The sequence below is a fragment of the Euprymna scolopes genome, chromosome 21 (assembly GCF_053919585.1).
Source record: "Euprymna scolopes isolate OS-2025 chromosome 21, ASM5391958v1, whole genome shotgun sequence".
Lineage (NCBI taxonomy): Eukaryota > Metazoa > Mollusca > Cephalopoda > Sepiida > Sepiolidae > Euprymna > Euprymna scolopes.
The window spans coordinates 71,389,898-71,408,511 of NC_136502.1; the positions used below are offsets into that span (position 1 = coordinate 71,389,898).

At 34.0% G+C, this 18,614-nt stretch overlaps 1 protein-coding gene across 1 annotated transcript; it reads right to left on the minus strand.

The window, feature by feature from the left end:
* Nucleotides 1-452: 452 nt before the first annotated feature.
* Nucleotides 453-18,069, minus strand: LOC145242470 (RWD domain-containing protein 4-like). The gene is made up of 5 exons (XM_080105528.1): nucleotides 17,790-18,069; nucleotides 10,538-10,609; nucleotides 7,535-7,615; nucleotides 2,005-2,114; nucleotides 453-537 (listed from the first exon to the last, which is right to left on the minus strand). The coding sequence occupies exons 2-5, from the start codon at nucleotides 10,562-10,564 to the stop codon at nucleotides 468-470; spliced, it is 288 nt and encodes a 95-aa protein (XP_079961654.1). The 5' UTR covers nucleotides 10,565-10,609; nucleotides 17,790-18,069; the 3' UTR covers nucleotides 453-467.
* Between the last annotated feature and the right edge of the window lie 545 nt (nucleotides 18,070-18,614).

An 18,614-nucleotide genomic window follows, 5' to 3' on the forward strand; every position in this document is an offset into this window, starting at 1 on the left:
AATCATCCTATAAGGGATAGTCAGAAAGATGATTGCATCTATATGAATGATGAAAGAGTCCTCTTTCACAATTCGCTTTTGTAGGCATGTCCTTACTGTGTCTTTCCACAATTTACAATCTTCTGTAATGCTTTCTAATGTGTGAATCATTTCGTTGATGTTAATAGCCAAGTCACCACAGTTCGAATCATTTTAATCCACATTACATTTGGTTGATCCTTCTTCATATCGGTTGGGGTTAGGGTGTCTTAATTCAATTCGCTCTACTGTATCTTTCATGACATGCCTTATGAAATTTAAATGTCTTTTAACAGAGTAAGATAGTTTTATTACTTTTGCAAAAACTAAAAATCATTCTCGTTTAATTTTTCTATATTAATTCCGAAAACTAACAAGATATCAATAAATAAAACAGATTACAAAATTCAACAAATTCTATTTTCCGTTTTTTGTTTCTTTTTCTAAAACTAGTATGACTGAAATATACATACCTGTTCCGATATTTGTTTACAAAGATAATCCTTGGAGGTTTTGTCTCTGAAAAAGATATGAGAAAAACAAACATGCATTTAAAAACAGTCTATATGCTATTCCAATACAATGGAAACTATTGCAAAGCCTTTCTCAAAAAATAACATTTACAGACTTCAATTCTTTAGAAAATATTTTTTTAGCAACAACAATCACTTTAGACAACAAATCAGAAATAGAATAGGAAACAACATCAATTTAGAAAAAAGGAAAATTACACATCAAATGAAATCTGCATGATTGGATTCATTTGTCCATTTACAAATTTGTTTTGATGGAATCAGTCATATTTTATGAGAAATGAACACAAAGTAGATTTGAAAGATTTTAATGACTAAAGTCAATCAGACTTGATAGAAAATAATAAATATGCTATGAACAGACAACACCTACCAATGCCTGGAGATAAAGTACAGAGTGATTTCCTAAAAATTCATATAATATAATAAATATAATCATTAAAAGCTAAACTCCTGCCAACAAAAATGAGTACACCCCTAAGAAACTACACCCCTAAGTGTCCAAATTGAATACGGTTTATCATTTTTCCTCCAAAATATCATGTGACTTATTAGTGTTACTAGGCTCATGTGTGTGTAGGGAGCAGGTGTGTTCAAATTTGTAGTGCAGCTCTCACACTCTCTCAAACCGGTCACTGAAAGTTCAAACATGGCACCAAATGGCAAAGAATTCTCTGACAATCTTAAAAGACATATTGCTGCGCTACATAAAGATGGCCAAGGTTACAAGAAAATTGCTAACACCTTGAAACTGAGCTGCAGCACAGTAGATAAGATCATCCAGCGTTTTAAAAGAGCAGGGTCAACCCAGGACACCGGCCATAGCTAGGTCGGCCAAAGAAGCTGAGCGCCACATCTAAATGCTTTCTTTGAAAGATCGATGGAGGAGTGCTGTCAACATTGCTGCAGAGATTGAAGAGGTGTGTGGGGGGTCAGCCTGTTAGTGCTCAGACCATACGCTGCACTCTACATCAAATTGGTGTGCATGGCTGTCAACCCAGGAGGAAGCCTCTTCTGAAAACATTACACAAGAAAGACCGTTTGCTGAAGACATGTCAACAAAGCACATGGATTACTGGAACCATGTCCTATGGTCTGAGGAGATGAAGATTAATTTATTTGGTTCCAATGGCTTCAAGCATGCATGGCAGCAATCAGGTGAGGAGTACAAAATATATATACATATAATAGTAATCAATGTACATTTAAAAACAAGAATACATTTAAGGCTCCTAAAATTCATAATAGAATTGTCTGCAAGAATAAAATACTAAGTAAAACTGGATGTTGATGACTGATGAAGCAACAACATGCAAATGATACAAAATTTTCTCATTTTGCTTTTTGATGAAATTTGGAAAAGAACCTCATTTGATCGTTTAATTTTTCCATTTTATCTTTCATATAAAAGTGAATATATAATATGTAAGAAGTGAAACAAAAGATTACTTACAGGTGATTGTTGTAAAAAGTGTTCAAATTAATGACTGGTTTCTCATCTGGGTACATCTCCCCCCAACAAATCTCCAGCAACATTGACTTGGGAGAACCATCTTCACCGCACTTTTCAAAACGAGTTAAATGTTAAAGAAAAAGAAAAAAACAAAAACAAAAAAAAAAACAGAATGAATAAGAGAAATAAATCTTTTATGAAACAAACTCTGTATGCAAGTTAGGTTTATGGAAAATTTCAAGAAAAAAATAATCCAAAAAAACAGAAAATCTATGTATTATATTCATTTTTAGATTTGATTGGGTTTGGTTTATTCACCAAGATATTTTTTGAATTGGTATGTTTGTTATGTCTGTTAATGTATGTTTTCTTACATGCATGTGTATAAAAACTAATATATAACTGAAAATGTTTTTCTAGTGAACTCATTTTAAAAAGTATTTGTTTGTTTCTAAAGTTTTCATTTCATATACTTATATTTCTGCAATGAAATTAAAGTTCATGAATTAAATCAGTGGACATTTTTTTCAAAAGCCAACCAGCCATCCAGTAGCACTCAGCCTGGGCAGATTGAACCGGCTTCCTCCAAATATTAAATTCACAAGCGGCCTCTAGTCACATGTATATCCTGGTCAGAGGTAGATAACATTAGGTTTTTCTAGTTTTTCCAAATGGTCACCCATGTGGTACTGATTAGGCTCAGCATTGCTTAACTTTGGTGATATAACGAGAACTGGTGTCTCAACATGATTATGCCGGATAGGTTTTATCAAAAGCAGCAGCACAAATCATCATCATCATTATCATCTGCCCTATTAAAAGATAAAAGTACTTCATCTGTTTTTACTACATTATAGCAAGATAAGATGGAATTGAGGGTGGGGAGTGAAAAAGGGATTACAATAGTGTTAAAACCTGCATAAGAGTCAAATGCGTCCTAAAATGATGTACTGCTACCACATCTATGGAGGTGGCGCTCTGAGCACTCTCTGTTACCAGAGTGCAAAATCAACTAAGCAATCTAGTGGGAGATGATCTCTTTTGTTTCCTACACCCCCTTTTCATATTGTTTGCATGGAAAATTATCAAATGAGCTCTAATCTCAGACTCCTCCTTGTAAGACATTCATACCAAAAACTTCTGCAATAGACAAAGATTTCTTCCTCCATGTGCCTGAATAGAGCTTTTTGTAAGCGCTTCTTATCTGTGGAAAACATTACCACAGAACTGCTTCCTTGTAATTTACAACATATTAATCTTTAAATCCAATGTAAGGGCTACTATCAGGAACAGAAGTTGCAATGGTATTATGAAGGGAGATGAGTAGCAAGATGTTTGTTCACATTACACTTGAACTTCTGCATGTCAGTACAGTTGGGAAAGCAGAATCCTGGAAGGGGGTTCCAAAGTCTAGCAGTTCTGGAGAAGAAACTATTGGAGTAGAAGGCTTTCTTACACCTAGGGATCTCTACTGTGAAGGGGTGGGATTTAGCTGCTTGTCGGGTTTGTCAGGGATATTCACATCGAGGGGGTACAAGTGCTTGTAGTTCGTTAGAGCATTCACCATTAAAATACTTGTAGAACAAGCAGAGGAATGCAACATTTCGTCGATGGGACAAAGACTGAAGCTTAGATGACAGTTCAGGACCTATCAGGTTGGCACCTCTCTTTTGAACCCTGTCAAGGAGTGAGAGACACGTAGCAGATGGACCAGCCCAAATGTGACAACAGTACTCCAACAACATTACAATAGTGGCACATGTTATGGCTACCTGATTTTTACTCCCTTGCTAAAAACTAGCAAAAGGTAAGAACTCTTATTTTATATTCACACAAAAACAAACATTTTACATTCTTCCACAATTACAATAAATTCATTTTTAACCTGCAAAAAGCAAAACAGAGACAATTTAATTTTTCACATTACAAACTTCAACTTTTGGTTTGAAATTTATTTCTTTGTTTTTCAAATATGCTTTGTGTTGTTGAGCAGCATTCATCCATTTTCATATGAATCGGATAATTATTGTTGGCATTAATTTTTCTGATATCTTTCTAGTTAGAATTCTTTCTAGAAAGACATTGAGTAGTTATGGGAGGGATCACATGTAACCTAACATCCCTTCATGTGAAAATGTTTCTGTGGAAAAAATTAGATTTGAACTTGGCATAGCTAGGTTGTTAGTTTGTGCAGTTAACCCCACTTAGTCAGTCACCTCCTTTGTGTTGTATAGTTTTTGTTGCCTCTTTCATTCTAAAATGGTAAAAAAAAAAAAAAATCGATCATAAAATATTTTCCATGAACAAACTTTGGGATATGAATTAAGTTTGATTTTATGTGCATGGACTGCATGGACATTTTTCTCATCTTAACATGTTCTTTACTCTCACTTTTCACTCGAGTTTACCACAGTTAGTTACATGCGAGTGAATGTTGGGCTTCTACTAGCTGGATCTTTCTGAAGATGCACAGGAATGACATGGCTACCATTTGGTAGATCCGTCACACATGTACCTTGACGACAGAGTTAATTCTGACTCCCTGCTATTGCCTGCATTCAAGTCAGCTGTGTTGCAACTGTCGACAGCGATATGGACATGTTGCAGAAAGCTCTGGTTGGATAAACATCACAATTGAGGATAAGCAAGAAAAAACAGGTTAAGGAAGACTTGGAATGATTCAAAGATGATCTCAACCAATGGCATGTCGAAACTAACGTAAATGATAATTGCATGGAGATAATCAGTTTCTGTCACCATAGCAACGTGCAACCTTCATCTGATGTAGAAAAAATACATTAAGCAAAGAAGAAAAAAATAATCTTAGAAATCAAATTTGGGCCAGTGAATCTGTTCCATTTGATGGTTCTGTAATTTAATTAGCCTCACTTTTTCTTCTTCACACTCTCTAAGACGTGATGTTAATCTTTTCTATCATTGTGGCATGTGTTCTTTACAATTGTCTATTTCTGACTGACCCATTTGTTCCCGTCTATTCGTTTAGTGGCCTTCACAGATTCACTGTTTTGATACCTCATTTCTTTGTTTCAAGAACTGCAGACTTGTGGAACTCCCTTTCTGCTGACTGTTTTCCTCCTATCTATAGCCTTGGTCTTTTCAAGCCTACAATCAATAGGTATTTCCTATATATTTGTCTTTTTTAGCTCCTTACATCAAGTGGCTTTATGCCTTATCTTGAGCGATTTCCATAAAAATAAAAAGAAAAGAAAATTAAGTGAAGAGGAATTTCACAGAGAAAATTAAAGTTAAAAATGTAAGCTGATGTGTTCAGGAAGTTGTGTGAAGACTGGAAGTTTACATCGCAAAAAAGTCAGAAAAATCTTTCTTTTGTGAGTTGGATGTTGAATTAATAGGATATCTTTTTTGGGCTCTTCTACCTACCCTTACAGAGGATGGCCAGGAATAGGCAATCGTCCAGATGAACTTGGTATGTGATGCAAACTAATATAAAATGTAAAAAAGAAAAAAAACTATTTGAACTGCTGAAAACATCAAGAGATGAAGAGAGACAACTCTATCACTACTATAATAAGAAACAAAGAGAGCTAGCACAACTGCTTGATTTGAATAGTTCGGCATATTATCAAAACACGACAACTGTGTGTGTAAAAGATTTGTTGAGAGAAACATTGACTGTAACACTACAGATCATTTCATTGATGTATTTATCAGTAAAGTGAGTAGATAATAGCCAAAAAAATCTGAAACTGAGATGAAGTTTTCAATCCAGAAAGTAGCAGTGTGTGTGTGTGTGTGGAGAGAGAAAGAGAGAGAGACAAGCCAGTGCCAAAACAACTTTTTCCCTAAACTCCAATCAGAAAGTGAAAAATAAGAGAAAAGCACCAAGTGCACATGTGGGGGAAGAGAGACAGCAATAATTCTTTAATGAAACAAATGTCATATGATTCCTTTACTCTCCATTATGAATCGTTTGAAGTCTCAGCCCTCACAGCAAAACTAACATTTTCAGAAAGAACTATCATAAGGAATAAATGAATATAAGATCTATTCTCCTCCTCACTACCTATTTCTCACTGAAGAAACATTGCTGGATGCTTGGCTGAGTTTCAATCTATGCCCCCCTCCTCCCTGAAACATTCATCGAAAAAATACTCATCTAGCTATAATCACTGTCAATAATTCTTTCCTTTCTTCTTCTCTGTGCTTAAAATTAAACAAAACTCCCATGAGCAAAGTTTCTTTTCTAGAACTACCCATCTGTGGAACACAATATCGTGGAGCTGCTTTTTAGCTGGCTCAACAGCAATTTTTTTATTTAGATTGTACTTGAAAATAACAACGTTATAGTTAACATTGTTATTATCAAGTTCAATGCAAAGAAACTGCTGGTGAGCCATCTTCTTAAATAATCAAATTCTGTCACACTGCTATCATTACAGTGTTGTTTCACAGTTCAACCAACAATCATTAATGCTTATCCTTGAGTAGCCTCTGAGCTTTGATAAGAGGCAACTATTTAGTAAAAAAAAAAAAAAAGACAAGAGAAAGAGAGTAAAAAAGAGAAAGAAAGATAAAGTTAGAGATAGGAAGAAAGAGAAATAGCGACGTAAAAAATGAGGTAAGGCTTTAGTGATTATATGATACAATCACTACACCCCCCACACACACACACAAAAAAGAAGTTAGCAAGTGAAAGAAAATGAAATAAGTTGATCAACAGAACAAAGGTATAGGAAGTTGTTCACAAAAGTACATAAAAACAGTGGATTGTTAATCAAGGTGTGGCAGGTGACTGGGACAAAAAATATAACAAAGGTTTAAAGTTAATTTATGGACAGTTTTACGAGTGGCAGTAAATTTTGCAATAATTTATGACAATCAGGGAGAGTACTGAGCTTACAACAGTTGCGTTTTTTTCAGTGAGGGACACATTTTAGCTTGAAATAGATCATGATAAGCTGACGTCAACCGATGACAAAGAGAGTTTGATAGACTATGAAGATGTGGACGTTAGTGTTTAGAGGGTCATTTTTTGTGATATCATACACGCATCCATACCGATATTTATGGAATGTATTGAAGTTTGTGTTTCCTGTAAGTTTTCTCTTGTTTTGTATTTTATATTTGGGAGCCACTGTGCTTGCCTTCGATACTCACCAATGATATGGCTAGAATAGAAGATGAAAGAGAAGAAGACTACAGAAAAAGTTTGGGGGCAGCGATTGTTATCGAACGAGGTGAGGGGGCACATAGTTGCATATTAGGCAAAAAAAAATAAATCAGCCTTTTCTTACTTCGATGAGCCTCTAACTATTTAAACAGAAATCTGTTTTTTCTGAATTAAGACAGAAAAAAAATCACTAAAAAGTGCAGAACTCACAAATTGCTGATTTATTTGTGAAAGAACTTGTAGCCATTTTGGGACACAAATCTTTCTGAGGAAAGAACTAGCATTTGTAGTTTCCTGTATTTATGACCACACAACTTTCTTACATCATCAAGAGACCAAGAAAAAAAAAAAGAAAGATAATTATTGCCTTGTTCTCACCTTGTACTGAAATGTTGTGTTATTAATTTGTTTAAAGCAATCATCACCAAGGTAAATAGACTCCAACACCTCCAACTCCTCCTGCAAAATAAAAATGTAATGTATTATATGTAACACAAAAGCACTTGGAGAGCACAGACATCAGTTAAGGCTCAACAATATTCTGGAGTCATCTTTTAGATGTTTTCTTACAATCACAACGCTATGAAAAATGAGTGTCATACGTTTTACGTTGATCAACTTTTAGGAGTGAATATTCCAACAGTAAATTTTAGTTTTGGTATCAATTTTGTTTGTTTTATGCTTGATTCAGTTTGCTTTTTTATTTTATAATAACAGGAAGATCCAGTGTTGCCAGAGACTGAATAAGGATTCATATGTCCTTTTGCCTCCTTCTGATAATATATTCCTAATTTCATTGTTTATTTCTTTACAATTTCTGTAAATTTATAGTCTTTATCCACCTTGAGAGACAGCAAATGTTTTAAGGGGGATTCTACCCCCATAGTTTGCTTAGAGAGCCACACAGAGATTCATGACTAATTCTATTGTCTTACCTGAATAATTTCATACATGATTTATATTTTATCAAAATAGAATATATTTGAAGTTTAAAAATAGGGGTAGTGCTTCATAGCATAGAAGGAGGAGGATTAGAAATTTAGAATCCAGTACAGTCCCCAGAAAATTTGGACGAAATATGGAATAAGGACCCCAGTCGACTTCACTAAGAAAAGGACATATGTCGATCGACACCGGCTTAACCTTCATCTTGGCATGTTCAAGCAGATTTTTCACAACCAAGAATGCGTTTTTCATATATTTATACAACTTTAATCTTTGGATTATTGATCTTTCTAATTAAAAAATAAATAAATAACAACAATAGGTCACACTATTTATTTGCGACCAAGATTGATTTTTTTTATGGAGAGTACATTTATATATTTACAAAATTTTTTAATAAAACTATTTAAAGCAACATTTAGATCAATATTTTTATTAAAAAAAACAAACAAAACAAACAACAATAATTATAAAAAAAGCAAAGTATATTAGGTATTTGTGGCCAAGTAGACTAAATGAAGACTTACACTTGAAAAGTTGATTTTTAGTTTTGAACGAATATCACATTTAAAATTGTCCCTTGCTTACAAGTTTTTTTTAAAGTCAATTTAGCCTCGTTTTCAAAACCAAGTCACCTCAGTTTAGTTTTTCTAAAATTTTATTTTAAGGGAAGGGGGAGAGAAATTGCCATTGGAGAGTATCATCTGTGCGAGGAAAATTTATTTTTTCATTTTTAGATGGGAGAGGAGTCATTTTTATTTCTCGTTTTTCTCCCTCCCTCATGCCTCCCAAAATTAAATTATGAGAGCAAAAAAACGTAGATTTGAACCTCCCTGCCCCCAATGCCCCTACTACCAGGTCTCCTTCTCCAACATCAAGGGGTCTACGTTCTAACCTTCCAAAAATCGGAATCCAATTATGGGAAACCAAACCTGACCTATTCTTCCTTTGTGAAACTGGCATTGGCTCAACTGCTTCATTAGTCGATTTCTCAAAGATTATTCTAACTTAAACTCCAAACCTGACTCTAATGACTGCCATGGATACGGAATATGTGCCTACATTAAGGATGGCTTTCCCTGCAGAATGACATCTCCAAAGAAGATTCCAAATTACCACATATATGCTTCCAAGTAACACTTGCACACACAGCACCACATTCCTATTTGCTCTATACCATTCTCACAACAATGATGTCACCATTTTTGAGAGGCTCTCGGAACAAATTGACTGCCCATCCCTCGGCCAACATTCATGTCTGTGAAGACTTCAAAGTTCACAATGTTGAATAGCTGGTCCACTCTAATAATATGATGGGAGGTTGTCTAATGATTTCTCTCTTGCCAATGATCTGACCCAGATTGTCGACAAATCCACCCTGCATTCCTGTTGCCAATGACCAATTTGCAAGCCTTCTGAATCTTTTTCTGATCTCCTGCCCTGAACTGTGCTCACCCTCCATTACGACTCCACTAGGATCTTCCAATTACTTGGTCATCTCAATTAAGATTAAAACTAACAGCAAAAAGATGTCTCTCTCTAACATGTGGTGTATCGTTACTCTATGGCCTACTGGGACGGTTTCCATATATACATATCGAATATACCCTTAGAATGTATTCTCTATAGCATCGGACTTGACAGATTGGCTATCTATTGGCATATCTATATACCTTCCAAAAAACTTCAACTTAAACCAAACAATCAACTGTGGTAGATTCCTGTATGTGCTGTTGCAATTGTGCATAGAAATCACTATTTTAATTGTTTTCAATGAAACAGATGTTCAGTAACTAAAGCCATCTATAGATTGTCTAGCAACCAATATGGGTGGAGTTTCTAAAAGCACCGTTTTCTGCCTTGACAGGGTACAAAACACTCTCCAAAATTTAGTGGCCGATGACCTTTTTGCCACTCTATTCTCTCTTTCTCATAAAAGAGACATTGTTAGTCTATCATTGCTCTATTGATATGTCTATGATTAGTGTTCGACTGAGCTCCAATCTATGATCCTTTCCCGTAAAACATTCACAATAAACACTTGCTGAGCTGAAACAACTGCCAACAACTTTCCTCATTCCCTATCTGTGCCTAAAACTAAACAAAAATTATATGAGCATTTCCTAGAACTAGTTGTCTGCCAAACACAATATCGTTTTTCAGCTTCCCAGCTGACTATAATATGGTTGCCTTCAAGTCTAATGTAAATAAATTTTTATCGAGTTGTCCCTTTAGATATTCTAGTCCTACCCAAATTCCACTGTGACTGAACTTACCTAGCAGTTAATCCTTATCCTTGAGTGGCCTATAGACCTTGATAAGTGGTCACTCTTCAAGTAATAAAAAATAGAGAAGAGTCCAAATAATATGAATAATCATTCTTCATTGAAAAAACTTCACAAATATAACAAGATTGATGGAAATGTCATCGCATACCTGTTGCATATCAAACGTTGCACTCATTCTGAATTCTTACTCATTAATTCTTCATGATAAAAGTGGAAAGAACTGCAAAGAAAAAAGAAAAAAATTACATTCATCTTCATTCTTTTTTTTTCAATTCAAATCAGCAAACAGCATCATAGAGATGAAGAACCTGTCAGAAACATCCCTGCAAAGGGAACCCAAAGTCTACTTACTGAGGACTTTATGTGGTGCTATAGAAGTTTCCTTACTCAAAATATTGTTGGAAAAAATCATAATTATTTTTAACACAAAAAAAACATTCTTCTGTATTAATCTGTTCGAAATCTTAATTCTGTCACTTCCACTTTTTTAAAACTCATTATGATGTTAAAAAAAAAAATCATTTCAACAGAACTCTAGAAACTTCCTTTTTTTATTCTGGCACTTGATAAATGTTGTTGTTGGAAAATAATATATACAGTTACTTTTAACAACATAAGAAAACATTTCTTTTAAATATGCACGTACATATTAATTTTGCTCAAATGTAAATTCCAACAACTATTTTGCACTACAAACAGAAATCACACTTGATGATCTCATCATCACTCCTTTCTCTTGTTTTGGACATCATAAAAAAAAAAAATTACACCTCCAAAGCATGTGGACATGATCTTAATCATGCTATAGTAATGAAAAAGAAAACATGCTGTTGGCTGTCTCTTGTCCTACCAAACTATATAACAAATGCCATGCTAAATCTTGCTCTATTGATAGCTGGAAAGTTGCCTATTGTATCAGTTTTTAAGAACTCCAATGAAAGAACTAACCTGCAAAAATATTGCTCCACCATTCCTTTTCCGGTAAAATCTATGAACAATCTAATAATAGTCAACCACACCAAAACTGCTAAACTTCTTCTTGACTAACAGCATGGATTTTCTACTGAAAATATTCTAATGGTTAACTCTGAATGCATATACCATACATTGATAAAGTAGATGAATCTAGAGCAGTAATGCTTGATATATCCCAAGCTTTGACAAGGTTGGCATGAAGATCTTCTCATAAAAATTTATTTGGACAGTATCATTGGACAAATACTTAATATAATTAGATCCTTCTTCATTAAAGGAAAGATTCAGGTTGTTCTCAATAACCGTACATCTAAACATTACATAATGTAGGTGTGCCTCAGGGGCAATTCTTGTATTTTTAACATTTCTGATTTTTATAAATGACCTCCCTCATACGATCGTGTCTGAGATGGGTATATTTGCTATCGGACACACATATCCAAAGCAATATGATCTCCAGTCTGAAATGAAAAAGGAATAAAAAACAAAAAGGATGGTTACATTTAATGCTACTAAAAGCCCCTTTCCTTTAACAATTAAAAGAAACCTTTCCAACAATTGATTTCCATGGCTGATAGCACCCTACCAGAGAGTGAAACATTCAAACTTTTTGACCTAATATTTACATGAATGGGAACAAATACAAGATATAGCCAAAGAAATTGGGCTCCCTGTACCAAGCTAGAAAACTTCTCACACCTACCAGTATCCTATATCTCTACAAAGCCACTAATTGTTCATGCATGGAGTATTGTTGCCACAGCTGAGCTGGTGTACAAACCATTAGTGTTCCACTCAGAATCCCCAAAAGAGTCTCTAAGCTAATAGGTTCTATATGGTCTATCAAATTCCAATACCTGTCTCATCACTTCAATGTTACATCGCTTGCTTGTTTTGCAAGTACTTCAATGGAAAGTGTCTCAACGAACTTGTTGCTTTGGCGCCCTCTTAAAATTAACACCCTTTCAGTACAGAAGTCTCCAAATGCTGGAAAGTTTTCTACTCTAATACCTTTTTTCTTTGAACCTTTCCTCCCTACTTCCCCAACTGTACCAATATGCAGAAATTTAAATGTAATGTGAACAAACATCTTGGTGCACAACTCCCTAATTAAGATTAATTGGGGGGGGGGGTAGTTCCTTCAATTGGTAACGATATGTTCCAAGTCCATCCCACATTCTCTTCTTCAGATTTTTTTTTTGTGGCCATGTTCTGCACCTCATTTCAGATGCTATCAGTTTGTCCTGTTGATAGTACTTTATGGCTTGCTCTGGCATATGTACTAACATGTCTAACAGATTAATTACCGTGTGCTGCTCCATGATTGAAAATTAATGACTAAAAATGTTATTTTTTCCCTTTTCTTCCAAGTTACCAAAAACCATTTGCTCAGCTTCTTATAGGCTTATCACATTTGTGGTCATATTCTGATTGGCTGATCAACTTGACCAGAGTTCAACATATTCTAGCAGTTTGCGTAAGTTTCTGGTCCAGCCCTACCAAACATTTACGAGAATCCGGTTCATAATAAGGACTAGTACCGATTTTTCTTTTTAATGACTTACAAATTATAGTTTTCAAATTTTATGGGGGGGGGGGGGGGGTAGAAAACTTCTCTAATTATTCTTCCTGCCCAATGAGGGCAAAGTTAAAATACAAATTAGGTTTTTAATGTGAGGAAAATCCAGCTAAGTTCCAAAAAAAAAAAGCCTTTTGGATTTGGACAAAAATAAAAATTTGCTTGCCTCAGTCTAGAATAGGAGTCACCAAACTACGGCCTGTGATGTCAGTTCATTCAGCCCGCCGACAGTACTTAAATTTGCTTGATAAACAGTATGGAACACAAAACTTTGTGATAAAATTTCAATTTGAATATTATGTTTAGAATACAAAGAGATTTTCATTATGTGGTGACCTCCTGATTGCTTTGTTCTTTAAATTAAGCATTTCATTTCTCCCAGCTCTCCCCTATATTTAATCAGCTGTAACTTCACCAGTGACCTCTAAATCCTCCGCTTTTCTTGTGTTTCAACAGGATTTTGATTACATTTCTAATTCAATGCCTTTTTCAGATTCCGTTTTCTCCACCCATCATTATGGCTATTTTAAAAAAAAAAGAAGAAAAGTGGATGCTGAGTATCGCGTTTTCAAGAATGGGTAATAAAGTACTTCTTTGTAGAAACAAAGGAGCAGAAAGCTAGTTGCGTAATATGCAGTGAAAGTGTTGCAGTTTTGAAAAAGTACCATCTTTGGTGTCACTATGAAACAAAACATTTATCAATTAATTATTAAAATTTTCTGTAAATTTCTGAGAAATACGAGTTGACAAAATGTGCTTTAGAAACTCAAAGAAACTTCTTCACAAGAAAATTTGCATAAAATGGATCTATCACTCAAACAAGTTACAAAATGGTGTATAAGATGGCAGAAAGAGGAAAACAGTTTACTAATGGCAACTTCACCAAGAGTGTATTATGGAAGCAGCAAATGATTTGTGTCTTAAGAATTTCTTTGGAAGTATTAATCTTTCGGCAAGTTCAAATGTGCAGAGAACAGAAGAACTTGGAGAGATAATGTTGCAAATGTGCAAAAAAGTTAGGAACTTTTTTTGTGGTATTCTTTGGTGTTGGATGAGTCTACTTATCTCTCGAGTACATCACAACTTCTCGTGTTCATTCGTGGTGTTAATTTTGATTTTCAGATAACGGAACAATTAGCATTAGTTTGCAGCATGCATGGCACAACAACTGTAAAAGACATTTTCATGGAAGTGCAGGCAACTTTACAAGACTAGACTTCAGTGGAATCAACTTCAAGGTGTTACAGTTGATGGAGAAGAAAAAATGACTAGAGTGAGGAAGGGCCTATTGGGACACATCAGGACTAAGTTGGAAGATTTGCAAATTCCGGGCGTGCTGTTCATACACAGCATCATACATCAGCAAGCACTCTGTGAGAAAGACTAAGACATATCTTGTGTACTGAAACCAGTCGTTTCTGTTATGAACTTCATTCGGCGACATGCACTCCTATCACCATCAGTTCCAAGCTTTTCTTAAAGAAATTGATTCTGATTTCTGTGACGTGCCTTATCACACAGCAGTGAAGTGGCTCAGCTACAATAAGCTTTTGTTTTGTTTTTACAACTTCCGAAATGAAAGATTTTTCTCACTAAAAAAGATAGAGCTGATCCACAGCTGCCTGATCCTACCTGGCTGTCAAAGTTGTCATTTTTGGCCAACATCATTACATCCCACATGAATGAATTGAACTTGAAACTTTAGGGAAAGGATAACCTTGTCTATGATCCAACAGAATTATCAGGGAATTTTGGAAAAAACTGTCATTGTTTGAAGTACAACTGTTAAGAGAAAACTTTTCTCATTTTCACTGTTTCAGAGTCTTGCGCTACAATCACTGAAGATGTCAACCTCGATTTTCCGAAAAAGATTATTCATAACTTGAAGGAATGTCTTTTTAAATAGATTTTCAGATCTTGACAAAATTGAGCAGGACATTTATCTGTTCCAGAATCCGTTTGATTGCAATCTCGATGATGTGCCAGTTGAACTACAGATGGAGCTCGTTAATTTGAAAGCAAATGACTTGTTAAAAGAGAAACACAAAGAAGGAAAATTTGTTGAATTTTACAACTGCTTACCTGATGATGACTTTCTGAAACTGAAAAACTTTGCCGCTGGTATGGCATCAGTGTTTGGAACAATTTATGTCTGTGAGTAAGTATTTTTGAAAATGAAGTAAAGTCAGTATATCGAACATGATCGACTGATGGATATTTGAAAGCAATTCTTTTGATTGGATGCAGCAATTCGAAACCAAATATTGATATTTTGAAAGCCAAACGTCAGTTTCACACATCTCACTAACCTTTTTTGTTAGTTTGTAAGATTCAGATATGTGCACATTAATCTGATGTAACTTTTTGCTGTCGTTTTCTTTGATAACTTTTTTAGTAAATAAAACATGTTGTGTGCTTTTAGTTTTGTTCATTGCACGTGCACCACCCATGATTAACATGGAATGCTAAACTTAGTTTTTCGCCTTCTTTCCCAGACCTTCCGTTCTGGCTTTCAAGAATTGAAAGAATGATTATGCAGCCCACGTTCATCATTCTTTCAATTATGCAGCCATCATTAAAAAAAAAAAGTTTGGTGACCACTGGTCTAGAAGGATTTTTTCTTCCCAACACAAAACAGATACTACACTCAAATCTCAGGTAGGAACAAATTTTCAATTTCTTTTTGTCAACAGTTTTACTCCAAAATAATCTTAACTTTCTTATTTTGTTGAGTGCTTCTTGGGTAAAAGTGCAGAATATTTAACATTCGATAACTCGTACTCCCACCCCATCCACGTAAAACAGCAGCAGTCATATCAAACTCATTAGAATAAAACTAAAATTATATTTTATGTTATATTTCATTTGTGCATTATATTATAAAAAACATTTTGAAATATAGAACGTCACATTTTATTTGTAAATTTTAAATATAATTTATGGTGCTTGTTGAGATAGAGTTGACGGATCAATTTTTTAAATATTTTGTTTAAAGCAAAAACAATATGTAGTAGCTGTCATATCGAAAATAGCAATGTATTCAAAAATTACAAAAAATTCATTGCATAGAACTGCTATTGTGGTTTTAGTAAAAAAAATGTCTATTGCTTTAGACTACAAATATTGCAGCCATAAAAATGTAATCTAAAATATACGTTCCGAGTCTGTGTGAACTCTTCACCGTCTACTTTATAACATCTAAGAAACATGCAATTTTACCCAATTTTCTGTAAAAATTACTTTTAACTATAAATAACTTTCTAATCTATGAATTTTCGTAATTTTTGGATATGTTACTATTTTCGACATGACAATAACTTTATTGTAGTACATAATATTGTTTTTGCTTGAAATGACATAAAAAATATTCGGGTACTTGTTTAGTTTAATAAAGACATTAAAAAAATGAAAATATTGAAAAAAAAAAAAAAAAGTTATATTTTACATACCCATTATAGAACCAAGTTCTCATAAAAAAATTCACTTAATTTGATCAAGTAATTTTTTTACAGAGGAAAATCAAATTTTAATGAGATTGATTGTATCCCGGCCATCTTGCGGACAAGAATAGGGAGGGGTGTCTTTAAACGAAAAAGGGATTAACAAAGGGCAAAATAAAAAAAGGGATTAAAAAAAAGGACAGAGAAATAAATGACAAAAAACAAAAAACAAATAGAATATTTATCTAGGTATTTTTTCTGCTCATGTTTCAAAATCTCATCAAATTTTGCTAATTTTTAAGCAGTCTCCCTTGGCGCCTCCTCCTCGTCTGCGAAATAGGCAAGATGGTGGGGGTACAATCGATCTCATTAAAATTTGATTTTTCTCTGTAAAAAGAAAAACTTGATCAAATTGAGTGAATTTTTTTTTTTAATGAAAACTTAATTCCATAACGGGTACGTACAATATAAGTTTTTTTTTTTTTTTTTTTCAATATTTTCATTTTTAATGCCTTGATTAAACTAAACAAGTACCAATAATCGATCTGTGGATCATCTTAACAAGCATTTTGAAATACTGTTGCTAAAAATTTTAACAATTTCAATAAATGTTTTCTGTTATGTTATTTCGTTACTTTATTAAATCTTTTGATTATCAGAAAAGTTTGGTTCGAAAACATTTTAAATTGTCTTTCCTTTTCGCTAGTATAACTCCTCCGAAAATGAAAAAAAGACACTTTCGACGAATTATAGTATACGTGTTCCGAATTTATTTCTAATGAGTTTGATATAATTTATGTGTTGCTATTTTATTTGGAGAGTACGCGTTATCTTTCAACGTTTCTTGTTTAATAAAAAGATCGAAATTGGTATTTCTGTAGTTTAGCAAATTTAGACAACCATTCTTAACATGGGGGGGGGGGCTTTGTTAAGTCTTACCTTACACGAATGGAACTCTCCTAAAATGAAAACAATTTGCCTTGAAATTTTAATTATTATCATCGTTTGATTTTGGGCTGGAAATATACTAAATCATTTGACAAAAAAATGATATTCATAAATTTAAAAAAAAAAAAAAGAAGATTCGTCAAAATTCAAAATGTTGTCTTAATGTAAAAAGAAAAGAATAATTGAAGTACCAAGGAAATAAAAAAAATAAATAAAAGAGAGAAAAAATAGATTTACTTATTTAAGAAAACTGAATCTTATTTAAAATCAATTATGTTTTCGCCATTAAAATACAAACTTTTAACAAAAAAAAATAAAAGAAAACTATAAAAACTTAAAAAATGTCGGTCAATGAAGATCGAACCTTAATCTGCGACAGAAAATCGAAACACAAACATGACAAAATTCATGATCAATTTTTACAATAATTCGAACAACTCAAAAAATAAAAATCTTACCCCGTTTTTAAGTTTTACTTGTTTTAATAATTGAAATTAACACACACCAACTTTTTTAAAGTTGTGAATTCTTCATAAACTGAGTTCTTACTTTCTTCGACCAAATTATAGGAGACCAAAAACAATAATTTTAGCTGAAATGGCAGCAAATACGAATCGAGGTAGAAATAAGTTCAACAAATGGTCAATTAATTAGGTCGAACAAAGAAAAAGAAAGGCTGGCGATAAAGTTAGATCATCTTTTTATATCGGAATGAAAGGCATTGGAAAAATCCGGTGTCAACCAGACAAACGTCCCGTGTATTAAAAAAGGCCGACCAAGGAAAGGTTATTTGTAATTGTCTGTAATTTTGAGATGAGGAGTTTTCATTAATTGAGATTGTCCTCATCTTAGTCGTTATAGTCACAACGTTTCGGCCGTTTTGCCCTCCGGCCTTCATCAGGTGTATCAAACTGGGGAACCGTTTGTTAGGAGTCTCGAACCCAACCCTTTATTATTATTACGGGGGTACCATGTTCGGACATAGTTGCTGATTCTCTGTTTTGAATGTTACTTTTCACTACCTTCCTTCAGGATTGAACTCAGCACCTTTGGGTAACGGTAAACTTTGATACAACGTCTAGGACCACTCGGCCATATGTCACTAGGACAATTCTTAGTTGGTTTTTGTTAATGCTAAACCTATTCAAGGTTTTCTCTCTCTATCAGAGGTGTCCAAATTGCATTCAGCTCTATGCTTGGTTTGCTCAGTAGGTTGTTATGTCCGAGCATGTGAGGCTGTTTCTTTAAGTTTTCTCACTTTCCAGTGGGTCTCTCTGTTTATT

Excerpts from the sequence above, each read along its gene's own strand:
- LOC145242470 (XM_080105528.1), bottom strand. The coding sequence starts at position 10,564 with ATGAGTGCAACGTTTGATATGCAACAG. Across the intron at positions 7,616-10,537 it reads CAACGTTTGATATGCAACAG|GAGGAGTTGGAGGTGTTGGA; the intron begins GTATGCGATGAC and ends TTTATTTTGCAG. Across the intron at positions 538-2,004 it reads ACTTTTTACAACAATCACCT|AGACAAAACCTCCAAGGATT; the intron begins GTAAGTAATCTT and ends TATCTTTTTCAG.